The 16,544-nt window shown below is 33.7% G+C and overlaps 2 protein-coding genes across 2 annotated transcripts; both read right to left on the bottom strand.

Annotated features, from left to right (window-relative positions):
* Positions 1–3,653: 3,653 nt before the first annotated feature.
* Positions 3,654–5,241, bottom strand: LOC137820014 (chaperone protein dnaJ 49-like). Its single transcript, XM_068623776.1, has 2 exons — positions 5,053–5,241; positions 3,654–4,915 (listed from the first exon to the last, which is right to left on the bottom strand). Exon 2 carries the CDS (start codon positions 4,880–4,882, stop codon positions 3,791–3,793), a length of 1,092 nt encoding a protein of 363 aa, XP_068479877.1. The 5' UTR covers positions 4,883–4,915; positions 5,053–5,241; the 3' UTR covers positions 3,654–3,790.
* Positions 5,242–9,042: 3,801 nt separating this feature from the next.
* LOC137822765 (uncharacterized) lies at positions 9,043–11,929 on the bottom strand. The gene is made up of 8 exons (XM_068627758.1): positions 11,784–11,929; positions 11,592–11,704; positions 10,960–11,031; positions 10,132–10,167; positions 9,913–9,958; positions 9,590–9,677; positions 9,299–9,356; positions 9,043–9,214 (listed from the first exon to the last, which is right to left on the bottom strand). The coding sequence occupies exons 1-8, from the start codon at positions 11,860–11,862 to the stop codon at positions 9,164–9,166; spliced, it is 543 nt and encodes a 180-aa protein (XP_068483859.1). The 5' UTR covers positions 11,863–11,929; the 3' UTR covers positions 9,043–9,163.
* Between the last annotated feature and the right edge of the window lie 4,615 nt (positions 11,930–16,544).

Raw genomic sequence — 16,544 nt, forward strand, 5'->3', positions numbered from 1 at the left:
TGCTTTACTTTTGATTTGTGTACTGTATGGTTGAAACAAGAAGGGGGTAAATTATTTTCGCAAGATCTTCTCAAAGAATGAAAGTAGATTGAAAAGATCAGTTAAATCAGTCAATAAATTTATCAGGCTAATAGTTATGTGAAAAATATAAACTTATTCGTTTTTACGAATCAACTGATTGTTTAATGCAAAACACACATAATAGAATATAAAACAATTTATCATAGTAGAAAAAAGAGATTCACACAAAGAAATTTATATTGGTTTACTCTTAACGAAGAGCTACAACTAGTCCCCAGCACACCATTGGAAATTCACTAAGTAATCAAAAACATATTACACCACAACCAAGTAGGGATGACAAAGCGGACCGACCCGCCCCGTAATTGGCCCACAAAATGCGGGTCGGGTTGGCCTACCTCGCGTAGTGACTGCGGGCTGGATTCTCTGTCATGCCCCGCATAAGGGCCAACTCGCGAGTTTCGGCCAACCTGCATTCGTTTTTTTTTTTTTTGCATGGAGGAGTGGAGGCAGCAGCGGAACGACAACCGGTGGAGCGGAGTTGTAGGCGGAGTAGAGTTGCAGGCGACGACGGCGGAGATGAAATGGAATGGATATGGAATGAATGAAACGACACAGAGGAAGAAAACTCAGCGTTTTGAAAGGTATGAAAAAACTATTTTGGAACAATGTTTGTTTGCAATGCCATTCCCACTCCACCACTGCCAAGTCAGCATAATTATATTTTATTTTTTTTCGCGGGTTATCGGGTCAGTCTGCCCCGTCCGCTGCTGGTCTGCACGGGCTGCGGGTTATGCGGGACGGGCTAACATGGGTTGAAAGGGTGAACCCACCCCACACTTTTTATTAGCAGGTCACGAGCTGGTCTGCACGACCCGTCCGGCTTTGTCATCCCTACAACCAAGAGTGCTGATCTTGAACCCTTCAAGAACACACAACACTTTCAACAAAATCACATTTTCCAATAACACTATCTGAAACTATTTTACACACAATACATAATTAAAAATTGAATTAGATCAATCCGAATATAATTTCATTTTTTTAAAATAATAAAAATATTTTAACTTATACAATATTTAAAAAATATTAAATATTTTAAATTTATTATACAACCTATTTTTAGTCGAACTTATTTAAAATAACTCATATTTTTAATATTGATTTAAGGAAAAAATATTTGTCAAAACTTTTAAATTTTAAATTTTATATATGATTTTCTTAAATCAAACAAATTATTTGTTTATATTATTTATTTATAAATAAATAAATTCACAACATTCTTATTTATTTTATATAATTTTAAATAATTTCAAAAATATTATTATATACATTTTTATTTTAAAATCATTAATTATTATTGTTTAGAAAAAATTCAACTAAAATTGTCACACTAACAACTTTAATTTAAATGAAATATACTAAAATGTCAACCAATATATATTTTATTTAAATTAAAGTTATCAACCGTTGATAACTTTAATTTAAAATAATAATTAAATGACAGATTTAATGTGTTTAATTAATTTTGTATATCGCATTGAGAACTTCATACCATTTTAAAAATATTTATTTGTATAATTTCTTTTCTACATATCTGTGTAATTTGTACCATTAATGGGAATTTTCCGTAAACTCTCCTTCTAACATTTTTCTATTTATATCATTCAGGTTTTTGCATTAAAATATTAAAACAAACTTCTTCATAAAAATTAAGGCATAGGTATCTGAGTTAAAAAGGAAAGAATTAAGGCATAGCTCTTGACAAGCCATTTGGTCAATTAAGAAGATAGGAATTAAAACTTTGATTGAAATAATTTCCAATGAACATAAGAAATGGGGTATAATTTAATCTGTGCTGAGCCACCTGAAGCCAAATAAGGTTCTCCTTTGATATACTTAAGGTTGTAATAGGAACGTAGACGCTTTCCCACATACGAAGATAGCCCTAGTGACCCCACGGTTTATGACACATTACAAACATACCATCTTCTTCATCAAAATATTCATCAAAATTAAAGTCAAAAGTGGTAAGCTAAACTCTACAGTGCCAGCCAAAGTGGACTCTTTCTTCCTACACCTCCATACCTTCTTTGCCACCCCCATACTAAATATGAAAATACCATTTTATCCTTTTTTTTTCACCCCCTTGGATTTGAAATAATAAGCCTATGGATTATGTAATCTGGATAAATTCCAGATTACATAATTCGGAAGTCAATTTCATATTTAGAAAAGACTTCCGGATTATGCAATCCGAAAGCTAATAACACATCGGAAAAAAAGACTACCGGATTACATAATCCAGAAGCTAATCTTATGTATAGAAAAGACTTCCGGATTATGTAATCCGGAAGCTAATCACAAAAGACTTCCGGATTACATAATCCGGAAGCTAATTTTGAATCTAAAAAATGACTTCCGGATTATATAATCCGGAATATTGAAAAGGGTATTTTTGGAATAAGAAAAATGTATGGGGGTGGCACAAGAAGGTATGGAGGTGCAGGAAGAAGCAGCCGCCAAAGTGTCATCAAAATAAGTTGGCCATAAGTTGACACAGTAGGAAAGAAAAAATGGCTATTATCTTCTGAGCTTGATGAATAAGAAAAGGACACGGACTAACGGAATCCAATAGAGAAATCACACACTACATTATCAAACTTTGTTAGGCTTTCTGGCTCGCCTCAATCAGCATATTAGTTATCTTTCATGCAGACCCAAACAAGGTACATCTCCCACAGGCAATGGCATAAGCACAGATTAACATAGCTTAGTTAAAATGAAAACCAAGCCCCTAAGAAACGTAAAATTTAATATCCATGATGACAGATAAGCTATAGATCATATCATTGTAAAAGTCTAGCAACACACAGATGGTGCCTAATCGCCATGGAACTTCGACTCAACTATGCCTCCACTACTACCTCAATCAAAGAGCTTCTGCTTATCAGGTATCAAGGAAGCAAAGAAGGCTAGATCGCTACTTAATGTATGAGGAAAAATGTTTCGTGGACAACCATTGGGCTGTCTAGCCCAGGTGGGAGAAAGAAATAGAAAAGTGAGGAGTGATATGGCATGACAATAGAATAGATATTTGCTAATTGGGAGTTTAGTTGTCCAAAAATCATGCTTCAAAGTACTAACTTCCATCGTATATGCCCAATGATGACATCAATAACTCCACATAATCCTCCTTCAGCAAGAGTTTAGCACCCTCTAAACACTATTTCCTTTTGATGATGATGTAAAATCATGGAATTGTTAAGCTATTCCCTCTCGATCTTTGCCTTCCTCTTTTTGCCATCTCCAGACATTTATCCCATTCTCTTCATCCATTCATCCTATATTAGAGCTAAAGCATTACCGTAATATGTAAAAGTTGTCACTTAGCAACAATAAAATCAACCGAATAATCAGGGCATTATAGCAAAATAGTACTTACTGATTTACTCTACCACCTAGCATGGAATACACTACAGTCAAAAGACAAAATGTAAGTACACAATTGAGCCAATGCATTCATACTATACCTCAGGTAATCAATGATTTCAGCAAGTAAACAAAAAAAAATCTATCATAGAGATATTTGATAAAATTTGAGAGATAACAATTCCAACAGAGCAGCTGGCTTATTGTGAACTTGCTTCACTAATATCAGAGTGTAAAAAATAAATTGTACATTCTATAATATCACAAATAAGTAATAGCTGTTGCATCTACATCAAAAGGTAAGACAGTAATAAAAATAGCATTATGATTCCACTCATCAATTCACCAACTCATACTTCCGCAGCATATCGCAGTGCGGTGTTTCCCGGATATACCCCCATTGGCGGCGCTGCAACTCGAAATGACAATTCTGGCGAAGAACGCTAAAGTACTCCCTCTCCACCCTTTCTTCAAGAGTTGCTCGTTCTTCGCTCTCCGGCGGATACTCCTGAACAAACTTTGCAGACTTGACATAATAGTTAACACCCTTAGGTGTAGTAAGCCGATACTCATAAGGATAGCTCTTCGACAGCGAGTACAAGGGATCAGAGGAAGGCAAAAAGTTTAGTAGCAAAATCAGTAGCACCGGCAGCAACTGAATTAAAGCACGCACATTAAAACCACCAGAAGCGTGTTCTGCAGGCCTATGACCATTGAAGCCATTGAAACCACCTGGTCCAAAACTGAATCCTCCAAAATTGGCTGCAGGGGCCATTCCTCCAAAGAAGAAGTTCCTAAATATCTCCTCAGCATCAACATCAGCCTCATAGTAACCATTAAAACCCCTTGCAGCTGGCCTAGCGGCACGCTGCTCGTAAACCGATTCATCTTCACCGGAAACATCATACTTCCTCCTACTATCTTCATTGCTAAGGCACTGAAACGCCTTTGACACAGCCTTGAATGCTTCCTCAGCGCCAGGGGCTTTGTTCTTGTCGGGATGAACCTTAAGGGACAGTTTTCTATAAGATTTCCTCACATCCTCAACAGTGCAACTTTTCTCTAATCCCAATATCTCATAAAAGTTTTTCTTCCTCTTAATTTCTCTGATAATTGAAACTTGCTCTTCGGTATATGAGACCGAAGAGGACGAGGAGGAGGAGGACCCCGCCGGGGCCGCCGAGGTAGCGGCCCTTCGCCGTAGAGAAGGCTTATCGGGGGAAACGGTAGGTTCCGCCGCTGCCTCCGCGGCAGGGGCCTGATCCCCTGTGTCCGCCTCTATCCGGGACAATAGATCGTCGACGGGGAGCGCGGGATCGAGGCGGCGCGCCTTCATCACGAACTTCAACGCGCGTGTACGATCGCCACTTTCTAACGCCTCTTTGCCGATTCTCAAACATTTCAACGCATCGTCCTTGTTCCCTTCCATCGTCTAGGTAACGCTCGTGCCGGATCTTTGCACCTGAAAAATTAGGGCAACCAAGGGAGTGAACAATTCGAGATTTATATGTGAGATTTGGGATTAATTTTGGGGGAAAATAGAAAGAACAATAAAAAATTGTGAATTGAAATGAGAAATTGAAGAGGAAGTGAAGTTACAGTTGGAGAGGAAGACGAGCGTAGAAAGATTGGTAGCGAGATAGAAGAATGAGAAACGAGTTGATTAGGGTTTCATTTGGGGATAGAACAGAGATTGTGATTCACAGTTTATCACTGCCCCACGATTGGAGATTAATGGAGCAACTCTCAAATCTTCTCCTCTTCTCCATATATATAATTCACAACTTTCTTTCTCTTTTGATTAAAGATTAAAAAGATATATAATTTATTTTTCCAAAATAAACTTATGAAATTACTGAATTAAATTATTAACTACTTAGGTATGTTACTTTCACAATTCGGTGAATTTTAATAATGAATCATCCAACATAACACCTAAAACAAAAATAATAGTTTCACACCCTAAAAAGACATCTAATTAACAATTCACTTTCATAATATAACCATTTATATTAGAATTTTAAGTTAAGAAATAAAATAAATTTATTAAAATATTATTAGTTTATATTGTTAAGTAGATTTTTTTTCTTTGTATCAAAATATCATCACTCATTTTAGAAATAAAAAAATAATTAAACAAAATTAAAAAATTATGTAATTTTTAACTATTAAATTGAAATTTATTAAAATAATAAATAACATAAGGTAATGGTGTGTGTAAAATAAATTTTAAAGTAAAATATCATTATTAATAATAATAATGATTGATATCAAATTGACCATTTGTGTACTATTTTTTTTAGTAAAACAAGAACTAGATGTCAGTAGCTAATTTCTATAACTTGTTTATGGTGTCCATAATGTTATATTTTAGTTATTTGGACAAATATTTGAGTGAAAAACTAATTGTGTTAGATGATATTATAACATTTGTGGGTAAATTATGACTTGTTTATAGTGTCAATAGTGTTATACTTTAGTTATCTGGACAAATATTTGAGTGAAAAACTAATTGTGTTAGATGATATTACAACATTTGTGGGTAAAGTCATAACTATTTTGATTTTCCATGACGGTGACTCATTCTATAACTCCCCCAAAGTAAAGTATTTTTTTTTATGGGAAGTGACGCGGTTAGGGTTTGTGGAAGAGCTTGCATTAAGTGGGTTTATAAGTATCATAATTTCTTTTATAGATATTCTAAAAAGTTTTCAATCATGGTATTGAAAGAAATTTGGGACCCATTAGCAATCATTTGCGCTACATGGATATCAATTAATATCTTAGTAGCATCATATCTAACTAGATTGTCATGTGTGACTTTAGATTGAGTTCAGTACAACTTTTTAATGTGTCATTAGAAAGACCCAAAGTTGTGCATATTTTTCCTTCAAATTTATAAATGTACAATTGTATGGGATCTTAAACAATTTTGGAGAAGCATATTGAAAGTGAACATCTTTCTTATTTTGTCTCTGGTCATTTGCAAACAAGTTGCAAGATATGAATTGAAATAATTCTCAATATACATGATGAAAATTTGCTCCATTTAAAGAGAAAAATTATGAACAAAATGGTGAATTTGACATAATGATTTTAATTTTGTAAATGATTATATTTATAGTTGAAAAATAATAAGTGATAGATAAGCATGATTTATGTGTGTTATTAAAGAAACAATGTTGATAAGCGTACACTAGACTCAACTCACACTAAACGAAATTATTCATAAAACATTGATGGTGATAAGATTCTTAACTTGTGCACAAATTGTTGATTAGTGTGACATGAATAAAAGTTTTTTTTTGTTGATTATGTAATTATTTATTGTTAGATAACATTGCATTTATTGTTGTTTCTTCATTCTATGTAATAAAAATTATTTTTGGAGTTGTAATTTTTAAAATATCATACCAATAATATTGAAAAGTTTTTAATGTACTGTTAAGAAATGTAAAAAATTGTTTCAAAATTAAAAATTAAATTAATCTTACAATGTTACTATAGTATACAAAATTCATTTGTCAGCTAATAGTTATTGAAATAAAAAAAAATCATAATTGTATGACAAACAAATTAAAAATTTATTCATTAGATCAATGTCAACATTTTACATGGAAAATAATTAATTTAAAACCATAGACAATAATTATATGAAGTTGATGTTGCATTAATGTTGAGACATTTTTTCTAGTGTGACTAATTGTGTGACAATAGAAACATTTTTCCATTCGTCTTTGTTGTTCCCTAATGTCCATTTCCATTCTTATTCGACTTGACTTGAGCTTATCCTTTCAAGTTTTTTTCACTTCTAGGTTTGACCACCAAATTAGTTTAATATAAGTTGGTCAATAGTTATTGTGCTTGAGTTCTTCAAGAAGACCTTCATACATCTTAGATACTTGTTTCGAGGTTTAGACATGAGCAATGTACATCACAATATTGTGATGTGTGTGTTTGCATGCACAACAAACACATGTGAACATGGCAAGTGAAGTTTTTAAACTTGCCACAATCACACCACAATTCATCTAATTTGACTATGAATCACCTTGTTGGTCAGACCTTTTGTCATAATTTTTGTCTCCTCCATTAGAAATTTTGTGCTCCTTTTGTCAAAGGTAAGCTACCTTAACTACCCATGGACACTTGTGAAGGCATTGTTGGTCGATGATACTACATGGATGACATTGAATTATAGGCAGATGAGGGGTCATGGTAGAGGTTGCAAATGGATTTGATGGACCAATAATAAATAGTTGTTGAGATAGAAATATTGAGTAGATGAAAGGCGGTTGGTGGAATGACAATTGGAATGGCATGTGAAGTTGATCCATATATCCGAAGAATTGAGTCGGGTGAACACTTGACGGACGAAAAGATTGTTGTTGAAACGATTCAACTTGAGAAGAACACCCGACATGATGTTGATAGTGAGGTTGTGTAATCTCCTCTTACATATTATGTTGTTTTCGAAATATGTGTTAATTTCAGCGTGGTCACAATGTTTAGGTTGGGACCTATTTAAATTGAAATTGTGAATAGATTGTAGTCACATTTGAATGGTTGGAACCTCATTCTAAGCACCCTTAATGCTAAATTGCAACCTCCACCCGCACCAATGTATGTTAAGTTTGAATTCAAACTTAGTTTGTCAGGGAATCTCTGAACACCATTGTTCAATTGTTGTACCCATCTAAACAAAACAAGAATTGTTGTAGCCATGTGAGGAAAGAAATGAGGTGGTGCACGTGATCTCATGGAAGTCACCAACATTGTGTGAAACTTCTTCATTTCGTGTCATCCAAAGTCATCAATCGTGAAGGCAACTTCTGTGTTTTGAAATTGAGAAATAAAAACAAATGGTGTGAGAGTTCAATGCAAAATTATTTGTCCATTCTATCTTTGATATAATGAAACAAAGTGTACGTGTACGTGATATTTTTTTTATACACATAAAGACTACAAAAATAGACATATTTGTAAATTAATTAAGAGATTAGACTTCTCACAATGAATCAAAATTCAAATAATTATGTTAGATTGTACTTAACTGAGACACAATTTTTGTCATGTAATAAGAGAACAATAGAATAGACTTGTACCTTATATCATCATTTGTTTTAGTTCATATTTCTCAATTATTGTAGCTATATAAAATAAATTGGAGAAAAAGTTTGCAAGACACAATATTTTCTCCTTCTAATATAAAGTTCAAACAAAATCATAATGGTAATATAATCTTTCTATAATGTTCTATCACTTTTTTTTTTCTCTATTTAGCCAAGACACATACAAGCTTGAATATGTCTTTACATGCACTAGTTTATGCTACATTAGGACTCATCTCAAGATAAATTTATAACCCATCCAAATCCATAGGTAGACTATTTTCTTTGTATACTTTCATCAACTATTACAAATTTGCATTGCGTCCCAGAACATACCGACCATGTATACTTTCTCCCACCATGGTACTGCGTTACCAGAAGACTGCCACATACTAGAGTTTATTGCAGACTGTGATAATGTGTATAACTTTGTAGCGTACACCAAAACAAGGAAGACTATGTAACTTTGAGGTATGTATATAGTTGAAAAAGGAAAAAGATAATATTCTTATATAATTTATGTAATTCTTTGTTACACTCTTCGTCCTTGAAAAAGCTAAATATATGTCAGTTTAAGCCATGTATAAAGAATTGCATCCTTATTCCTTCATTGTTAAAACTAGCAGTCCCAATGCCCCAATCAGTATATACTGCAAAAAAAAAAATGATGATTGATGAATTCATATTAAGATGCTAATATTGACACTATTAAACTGTAGCCCAAAATAACAAACCTTTAGTACAGGAATATCAGTCATTATTATTGTAACCCAACCAACATAAGGCAAGAACCTGCAGAAAAGACACAAGTAATGAAGTTGTATATACGTAAGTGATGAAATCATGTTTGGTTTATAATTTTGAAAAATGATTTCGCAAATTTCTTTAAAGAAATAAACGAGCACAACGATTCTTGACTCCAAATTTACTCCAAAAATGTACTTATTATGCCCAAAGCAATTCTCTTTGACGCGTCCAAAAGAGAAGCAATAGTAGAAGCTTAGTCCTAATGTAATAGGATTTACCCTACAGCTCTTCCCATAATATGGTGTTCTTGCAACCACTTCTGGCCTGGATTATACATAACCCTGTCATCTGAAGGATTGTTGTCTCCTGAAATGCATATCAAAGAAATGTGAATGTTTGGTCAATTGATGAAAGAAATTATTGAAACCAAAAAAGTTAATTACTTACCCCATGAAAACAAAATACTAACAATAAACTTTTAGTACTAATGGTAATAGCTTTATTGAACCGTGACCGAAAAATATAATAATATGGATCATCTGCTGACAATTAGAATATAATATGGAGATATAATATAGGCATCATGTCTTTTGTATTGTACCTTTTGTGAGGATATAAGCTTCTTCAGTATTTTGACGTTCACGAACCTAAAAAAATCAACAAATTGAGTATTATTTATCATAGTCATCAAATAATATTGAAATTTTAAAAATAGAAATAGCCAATAAATCCATTTTGTAAAATGAAAAATGGCTTATGTTGGGTAAACTAAATAGTACAAAAAAAATGTTGAGCAGCAGAAAATTAAAGTCATACAAACCTCAATTACACGGTGAACAATTGGAATGTCTTTTCCCTGTACAATGTATAGTTGCAACCACATTAAACATAAATAAAATTTTCAAGACTAGCATTATATTGCAAGAACATATATGATGGCCAAAACTAGTCTTTTCTTGCAATATTGGACATAATCCTTATTTATTTCCTACCTTGTTATAAAATTTTGTTGAATAATTAAGTGTTGAGAAGAAAAGAGAGTCAAGGTTAGTTCTCTATCTCTCAAAAGGATTAAATATGTTTTATGCAAGAAAATAGCACATTTTTTGTTTTGACTTTTATGTAAATCTTGTTAATTGTAGTTTCTAACTAACAAAATAATGGGATCTAATCTCTTGTAACACCTGTTTTCAGTATTTAGAGAATGATTAAAATCTTAATATACGAAAACGAATTAATAGTTTTTTTTATATAAAAACTAAAATAATAAATAATAATATTTTCACAAGACTAAAAGTATATTTGAATTCAAATAAGTGGATTTTCACTACCAGCTTCAACCTCTCATTGGCTACTTGTGTAGTAATATTGGGAGTACTTTTCGATTTTTCCATTTTTCTAAATCCAAATTTTATTAAAAAAAGTTAAAACAAAAAAATTTAAAACATGAATAATTAAAAAAAGAACAGTAATATTTTCATGGAACAAAAAGTAGGTTCTTGTCAAAGACATATTGTTGTAACAAAAGGCTGATGATCAATGCCAAGAAATTGATAGAATAATATTGGAAAGCATTTCAAAATCCACAACCAGTACAGAACAAAATGATAATAATAATAATAATAATAATAATGATGATGGTGCATACATCTATATTGTAAACCACAATGTCTCCTGCACGAATGGGATCCTTGCTCGTGTGCAAAAACAGAATGTCACCCTGTAAGAAAACCATATAATAGTCAGCATCACAAAATGCAAATCACCATTTTACATCATTACCACACGTTGAAATAAACAAAAAAGAATAACAGAATACCTTCATTACCAGTCATATCCACTTAACACTAAAAAAAAATATTATCTTATTATAAATATAATATTTTATTTCAAAAAAATTGTCGAATCATTGTTTTTTAAAATATTTTTTTATTAAAAAATAACATCCTTCGTCCCTAACTCAAATTAAACTTACATTCCTCTTTTACCGTCGTTATAATTGTTGTTTGATGGGTTCTTTTATTATTATTTATTACGTATTTAAATAAAATAAATCGTTTCTCCCAATTCATGGAAAAAAAATTATACCCTAATCTTTTCGGTTTTTCATTTTTTTATTCAATCAAAATTCATTCGATAGTCTTCGTTCGCACTTTCACAAGTGACATAAATTCAATAGTTTCACAATTTAAAGGGATAATATGCAAAGTAGAAAATGTGTGTGAGTGCAATGTTTTGAAACAGAAAGAAGATTATGCATAATTTAAAAATAGAGCTTACTCGTCCGAAACCAGGTTCCATACTTGCGGAAATAACGACGACGACGGGTGATTGGCAGCCGCTAACACAGATTAACACTTTCCATATTACGAGCGCCGATGTTACAATCAAACCTAAAAACAGGTTGCCAAGAATAACAGAAATTAGCGACGATTAGGTAATTGATTTGGTTGATCATGAAAGAAATGGTACCGAGACTGATGAAGTGGTTGAAGAGTTCTCTGAGCTGAATGGAAGTAACAGAGTGAAGAGTGTCTGCGACCCAACCCATTGTTCTCTGCGCATTGGTAGGGTTGGAAACGGTTCACGTTTCCTTCTTGTTACTCACAATGAATGCGTTTGGCTCTTGCAGTGCAAAACTTAAATATGGTTGGGTTACCATTGACTTCAAATTCACCACACTTACAATTCAAACACGTATACGTAGTTTCCCCAATGTCTATGCGACACGTGTTCCTTCTATTTCAAAATATCTCATCAAACTGTGGATGAATACACCAATAAGTACAGATATTGATTTTAGTTAAAAAAAATTATAATCTTAATATAAGTTTTTTAATTTTGTTTGTTTATAAAACTTGTCAGATGCGTTTATAATAAAAAAAGTTAATATATAATTAATCTAAAAAAATATTAAAAATTTTAAATTTATAAAATGGAAATATTATTGTTCTTACCAGAAGGACCAAGAACACTAAAATCAGTTTGATAAGATTAACTTTTATACAAATCTTTCGAACTTTGGGTTGGACTCTCTCAGTCTCTTCTTGGGCTGGATACTCTGGGCTTCTCCTCACATTGGGTGCTCTAGGCTTCTCCTCAAGGTAGATGCTCTTGGCTTCTCTTTCGGCTAAGTGCTCTCGGCTTCTCGGTTTTGCATTAGAACCTTTCGGTTTTTTCGATAAAACCTCTCGGTTTGTTTCTGCCATGCAAAAAATGAGACCTTTCGGTTGTTGATAAAACCTGTCGGTTTTTGTTTTCTGCCATGCAGAAAATGAGACCTCTCGGTTTTTGTATTAGAACCTTTCGGTTTTGAGAAGACCTCTCGGTTTTTGTTTTGTGCCATGCAAAAAAATGAGACCTTTCGGTTTTTGTTTTGTGTCATGCAAAAAAATGAGACCTTTCGGTTTTTGTTTTGTGCCATGCAAAAAAAATGAGACCTTTCGGTTTTTGTTTTGTGTCATGCAAAAAATGAGACCTCTCGATTTTTGTATTAGAACCTTTCGGTTTTTTTATAAGACCTCTCGGTTTTTGTTTTGGAACCTTTCGGTTTTTTATAAGACCTCTCGGTTTTGTATTAGAACCTTTCGGTTTTTTGATAAGACCTCTCGGTTTTTGTTTTGGAACCTTTCGGTTTTTTATAAGACCTCTCGGTTTTGTATTGGAACCTTTCGGTTTTTTGATAAAACCTCTCGGTTTTTGTTTTCTGCCATGCAGAAAATGAGACCTCTCGGTTTTTGTATTAGAACCTTTCGGTTTTTTATAAGACCTCTCGGTTTTTGTATTAGAACCTTTCGGTTTTGAGAAGACCTCTCGGTTTTTGTTTTGTGCCATGCAAAAAAATGAGACCTTTCGGTTTTTGTTTTGTGTCATGCAAAAAAATGAGACCTTTCGGTTTTTGTTTTGTGCCATGCAAAAAAAATGAGACCTTTCGGTTTTTGTTTTGTGTCATGCAAAAAATGAGACCTCTCGATTTTTGTATTAGAACCTTTCGGTTTTTTTATAAGACCTCTCGGTTTTTGTTTTGGAACCTTTCGGTTTTTTATAAGACCTCTCGGTTTTGTATTAGAACCTTTCGGTTTTTTGATAAGACCTCTCGGTTTTTGTTTTGGAACCTTTCGGTTTTTTATAAGACCTCTCGGTTTTGTATTGGAACCTTTCGGTTTTTTGATAAAACCTCTCGGTTTTTGTTTTCTGCCATGCAGAAAATGAGACCTCTCGGTTTTTGTATTAGAACCTTTCGGTTTTTTATAAGACCTCTCGGTTTTTGTATTAGAACCTTTCGGTTTTTTGAGAAGACCTCTCGGTTTTTGTTTTGTGCCATGCAAAAAAATGAGACCTTTCGGTTTTTGTTTTGTGCCATGCAAAAAATGAGACCTCTCGGTTTTTGTATTAGAACCTTTCGGTTTTTTATAAGACCTCTCGGTTTTTGCTTTGGAACCTTTCGGTTTTTTATAAGACCTCTCGGTTTTTGTATTCTGCCAACCTTTCGGACTATAACTTTTCGACTTCTTAAATAAGAACTCCGTTGATTGAGATTTGATTTGAATGAAACACTCGAGAGAAGGATTTCACCTGGAGTGAAAGCATCTTGATCCGAGAGGCTTGAAGTGCGAGATACACTCTCGGAAGGGATTTCACCTGGAGTGAAAACATCTTGATCCGAGAGGCTTGAAGTACGAGATACACTATCGGAAGGGATTTCATCTGGAGTGAAATCATCTTGATCCGAGAGGCTTGAAGTACGAGATACACTCTTGGGAGGGATTTCACTTGAAGTGAAAGCATCCAGGACCGAGAGGTTTGAAGTACGAGATACACTCTCGGGAGAGATTTCACTTGAAGTGAAAGCATCTAGGACCGAGAGGTTTGAAGTACGAGATACACTCTCGGGAGGGATTTCACTTGAAGTGAAAGCATCCAGGACCGAGAGGTTTGAAGTATGCGAAGCATTGATGAATTTAACAGTTTGACTCTTCATATGAATAACTTCTTCATTAAGTGTTTCAATCTTGAATAAGACTTTCTTTATACATGAAAAATCATCCATGACCGAAAGGTTTTACATACAACGATGAGTGTTTAACTGCCTTGGACTTTGTCTGCTCCTTATCCCTCCATCTCTAACAAAGCGTTTCAACTGCCCAACTTGAATCAATTCTTCAATTTTATCTTTCAAAGCTACACATTCTTCTGTATGACGACCATGATTCTTGTGGTATTGGTAATGTTTACGCTGATATGCTCTTTTTGAAGTTCTTTCCTTCTTTGGTGGTGAGATTATCTTTATTGCCATTGCTTATTGTAAGATTCTTGCTCCATTACTACTCAACGGTGTATATTGCTGAAACTTTCGGCTACGAAATTATTCTCTTCCTTTTCTAAACGAATGTCATCCTTCCTTTTCACTTATCTTCTTATCATTTCCATCCGCCCTCGAAATTCTCTCAACTCTTCCATCTGCATAAACTTTGATGCATGTTGTCTTAACTCATCAAGATTGGTTGCCAGTTTTTTGCAAAGACTGTCAGCAAATGGTCCCGGTTTCAGTGCTATAATCATATGATGCATTGTGACTTTCGGACTGAGATTGCGGATACTTAGTGCTACCTTTCCAAAGCGCTCCATAAATGTTCTTAGGGATTCTCCCTTTTCTTGCCTTATATTCACTAAGGCAATTGATGTCAGATGATGTGGTCGGCTTGTAGCAAAATGAGCTCCAAACTTTTTTACTAAAGTGTTGAAACAATCAATGGATAACAGTGGCAACTGAGTAAACCAACTCAGAGCCCTTCCCTTCAAATCTTTTCTCATTATGTACCCTTTGGTGGATATGTGTTCTTGGTTGAACAGTTTCAAATGATGTGTTTAAAATCGTCTCTTCATTCAACTTCCTTTTCATGTACGCATTCTCCGCCCTTAACATACTTAACTTTTCTTCATTTCTTTTCTTTAGTGTTTCGAACTCTCTTTGTAACTGCATGAGCATAGCCATTGACATGGAATTTTGATTATCTCTCTGCTCCCCAGATTGCTCTCCACCTTGTTCTTCTCTTTGATTCATCTTGTCTTCAACCTTTTTCAGCTACTTCTCGGCCCCATGGTGGGCGCCAAAATGTTCTTACAACAAGGACCAAGAACACTAGAATCAGGTGGACAAGATTAACTCTTATACAAATCTTCCGAACTTTGGGTTGGACTCTCTCGGTCTCTTCTTGGGCTGGATACTCTGGGCTTCTCCTCACATTGGGTGCTCTAGGCTTCTCCTCAAGGTAGATGCTCTCGGCTTCTCTTTCGGCTAAATGCTCTCGGCTTCTCCTTCAACTAGATGCTCTCGGCTTCTCCTTCAGCTAAGTGCTCTCGGCTTCTCCTTCAACTAGATGCTCTCGGCTTCTCCTTCAGCTAAGTGCTCTCGGCTTCTCCTTCAGCTAGGTGCTCTCGGCTTCTTCTCCTCACAGGTGGGTGTGTGTACCTGCAAGGCGCTCCGATGCCAAAGTCAGATATAGTTTTATGTTCATCAGATAAATTGAATCTTACTTACCTCTTGAGTTGAACCTCTATTTATAAGGCTCTCTTATTGGGCTTAAGAGTTACTTGGGTCTTTTCTTTTTGCACCTAACATTTTGAAAACACACACATGTATATTTGGGCCCATCTTATGGGCTTTGCTATAATCACTAATTTAATTTTACTTATTTACTTTTTATATTTAACCTTTCGGTTGAGACTTTCGGTACAACTTTTGATACAACCTTTCGGTTGACCTTTCGGCCTAGACAGTACAATTCCTTTAAGATTAATTGTATATGAATGTTGATTGATTTTTATTTTAATACAAATATATAATAAGTATTAAAAATATTAAAATAGAATATATATTCGATTATTTTAATCGATGATAGAGTTCGGACAATATTCATGAAATTCAAGTTTTTTATTATGGTTATAATATTTTTATTAAATAAAAAATATGTTAATATTTATGATGATGAATTGACTATTTAATCTAAAATTTGTATTGCGTTGTTTGTATAGTGAAAACAATAAAAAAAAAGTGTCTAAATGAAAAAAAAAATAGAGGGAAATAAAGATTTTCTATTGAAAGAAAATACAATTAATGGTTCTTTTGTTAAAAAAGAGAAATAGAATAATTTTTTTTAACATTCTTGTTATAATTTATATTCTCATATACCTTTTTAAATAATAGATATTTACATATAATAGATTATTGAT

The sequence above is a fragment of the Phaseolus vulgaris genome, chromosome 9, assembly GCF_000499845.2.
Source record: "Phaseolus vulgaris cultivar G19833 chromosome 9, P. vulgaris v2.0, whole genome shotgun sequence".
Taxonomy (NCBI): domain Eukaryota; kingdom Viridiplantae; phylum Streptophyta; class Magnoliopsida; order Fabales; family Fabaceae; genus Phaseolus; species Phaseolus vulgaris.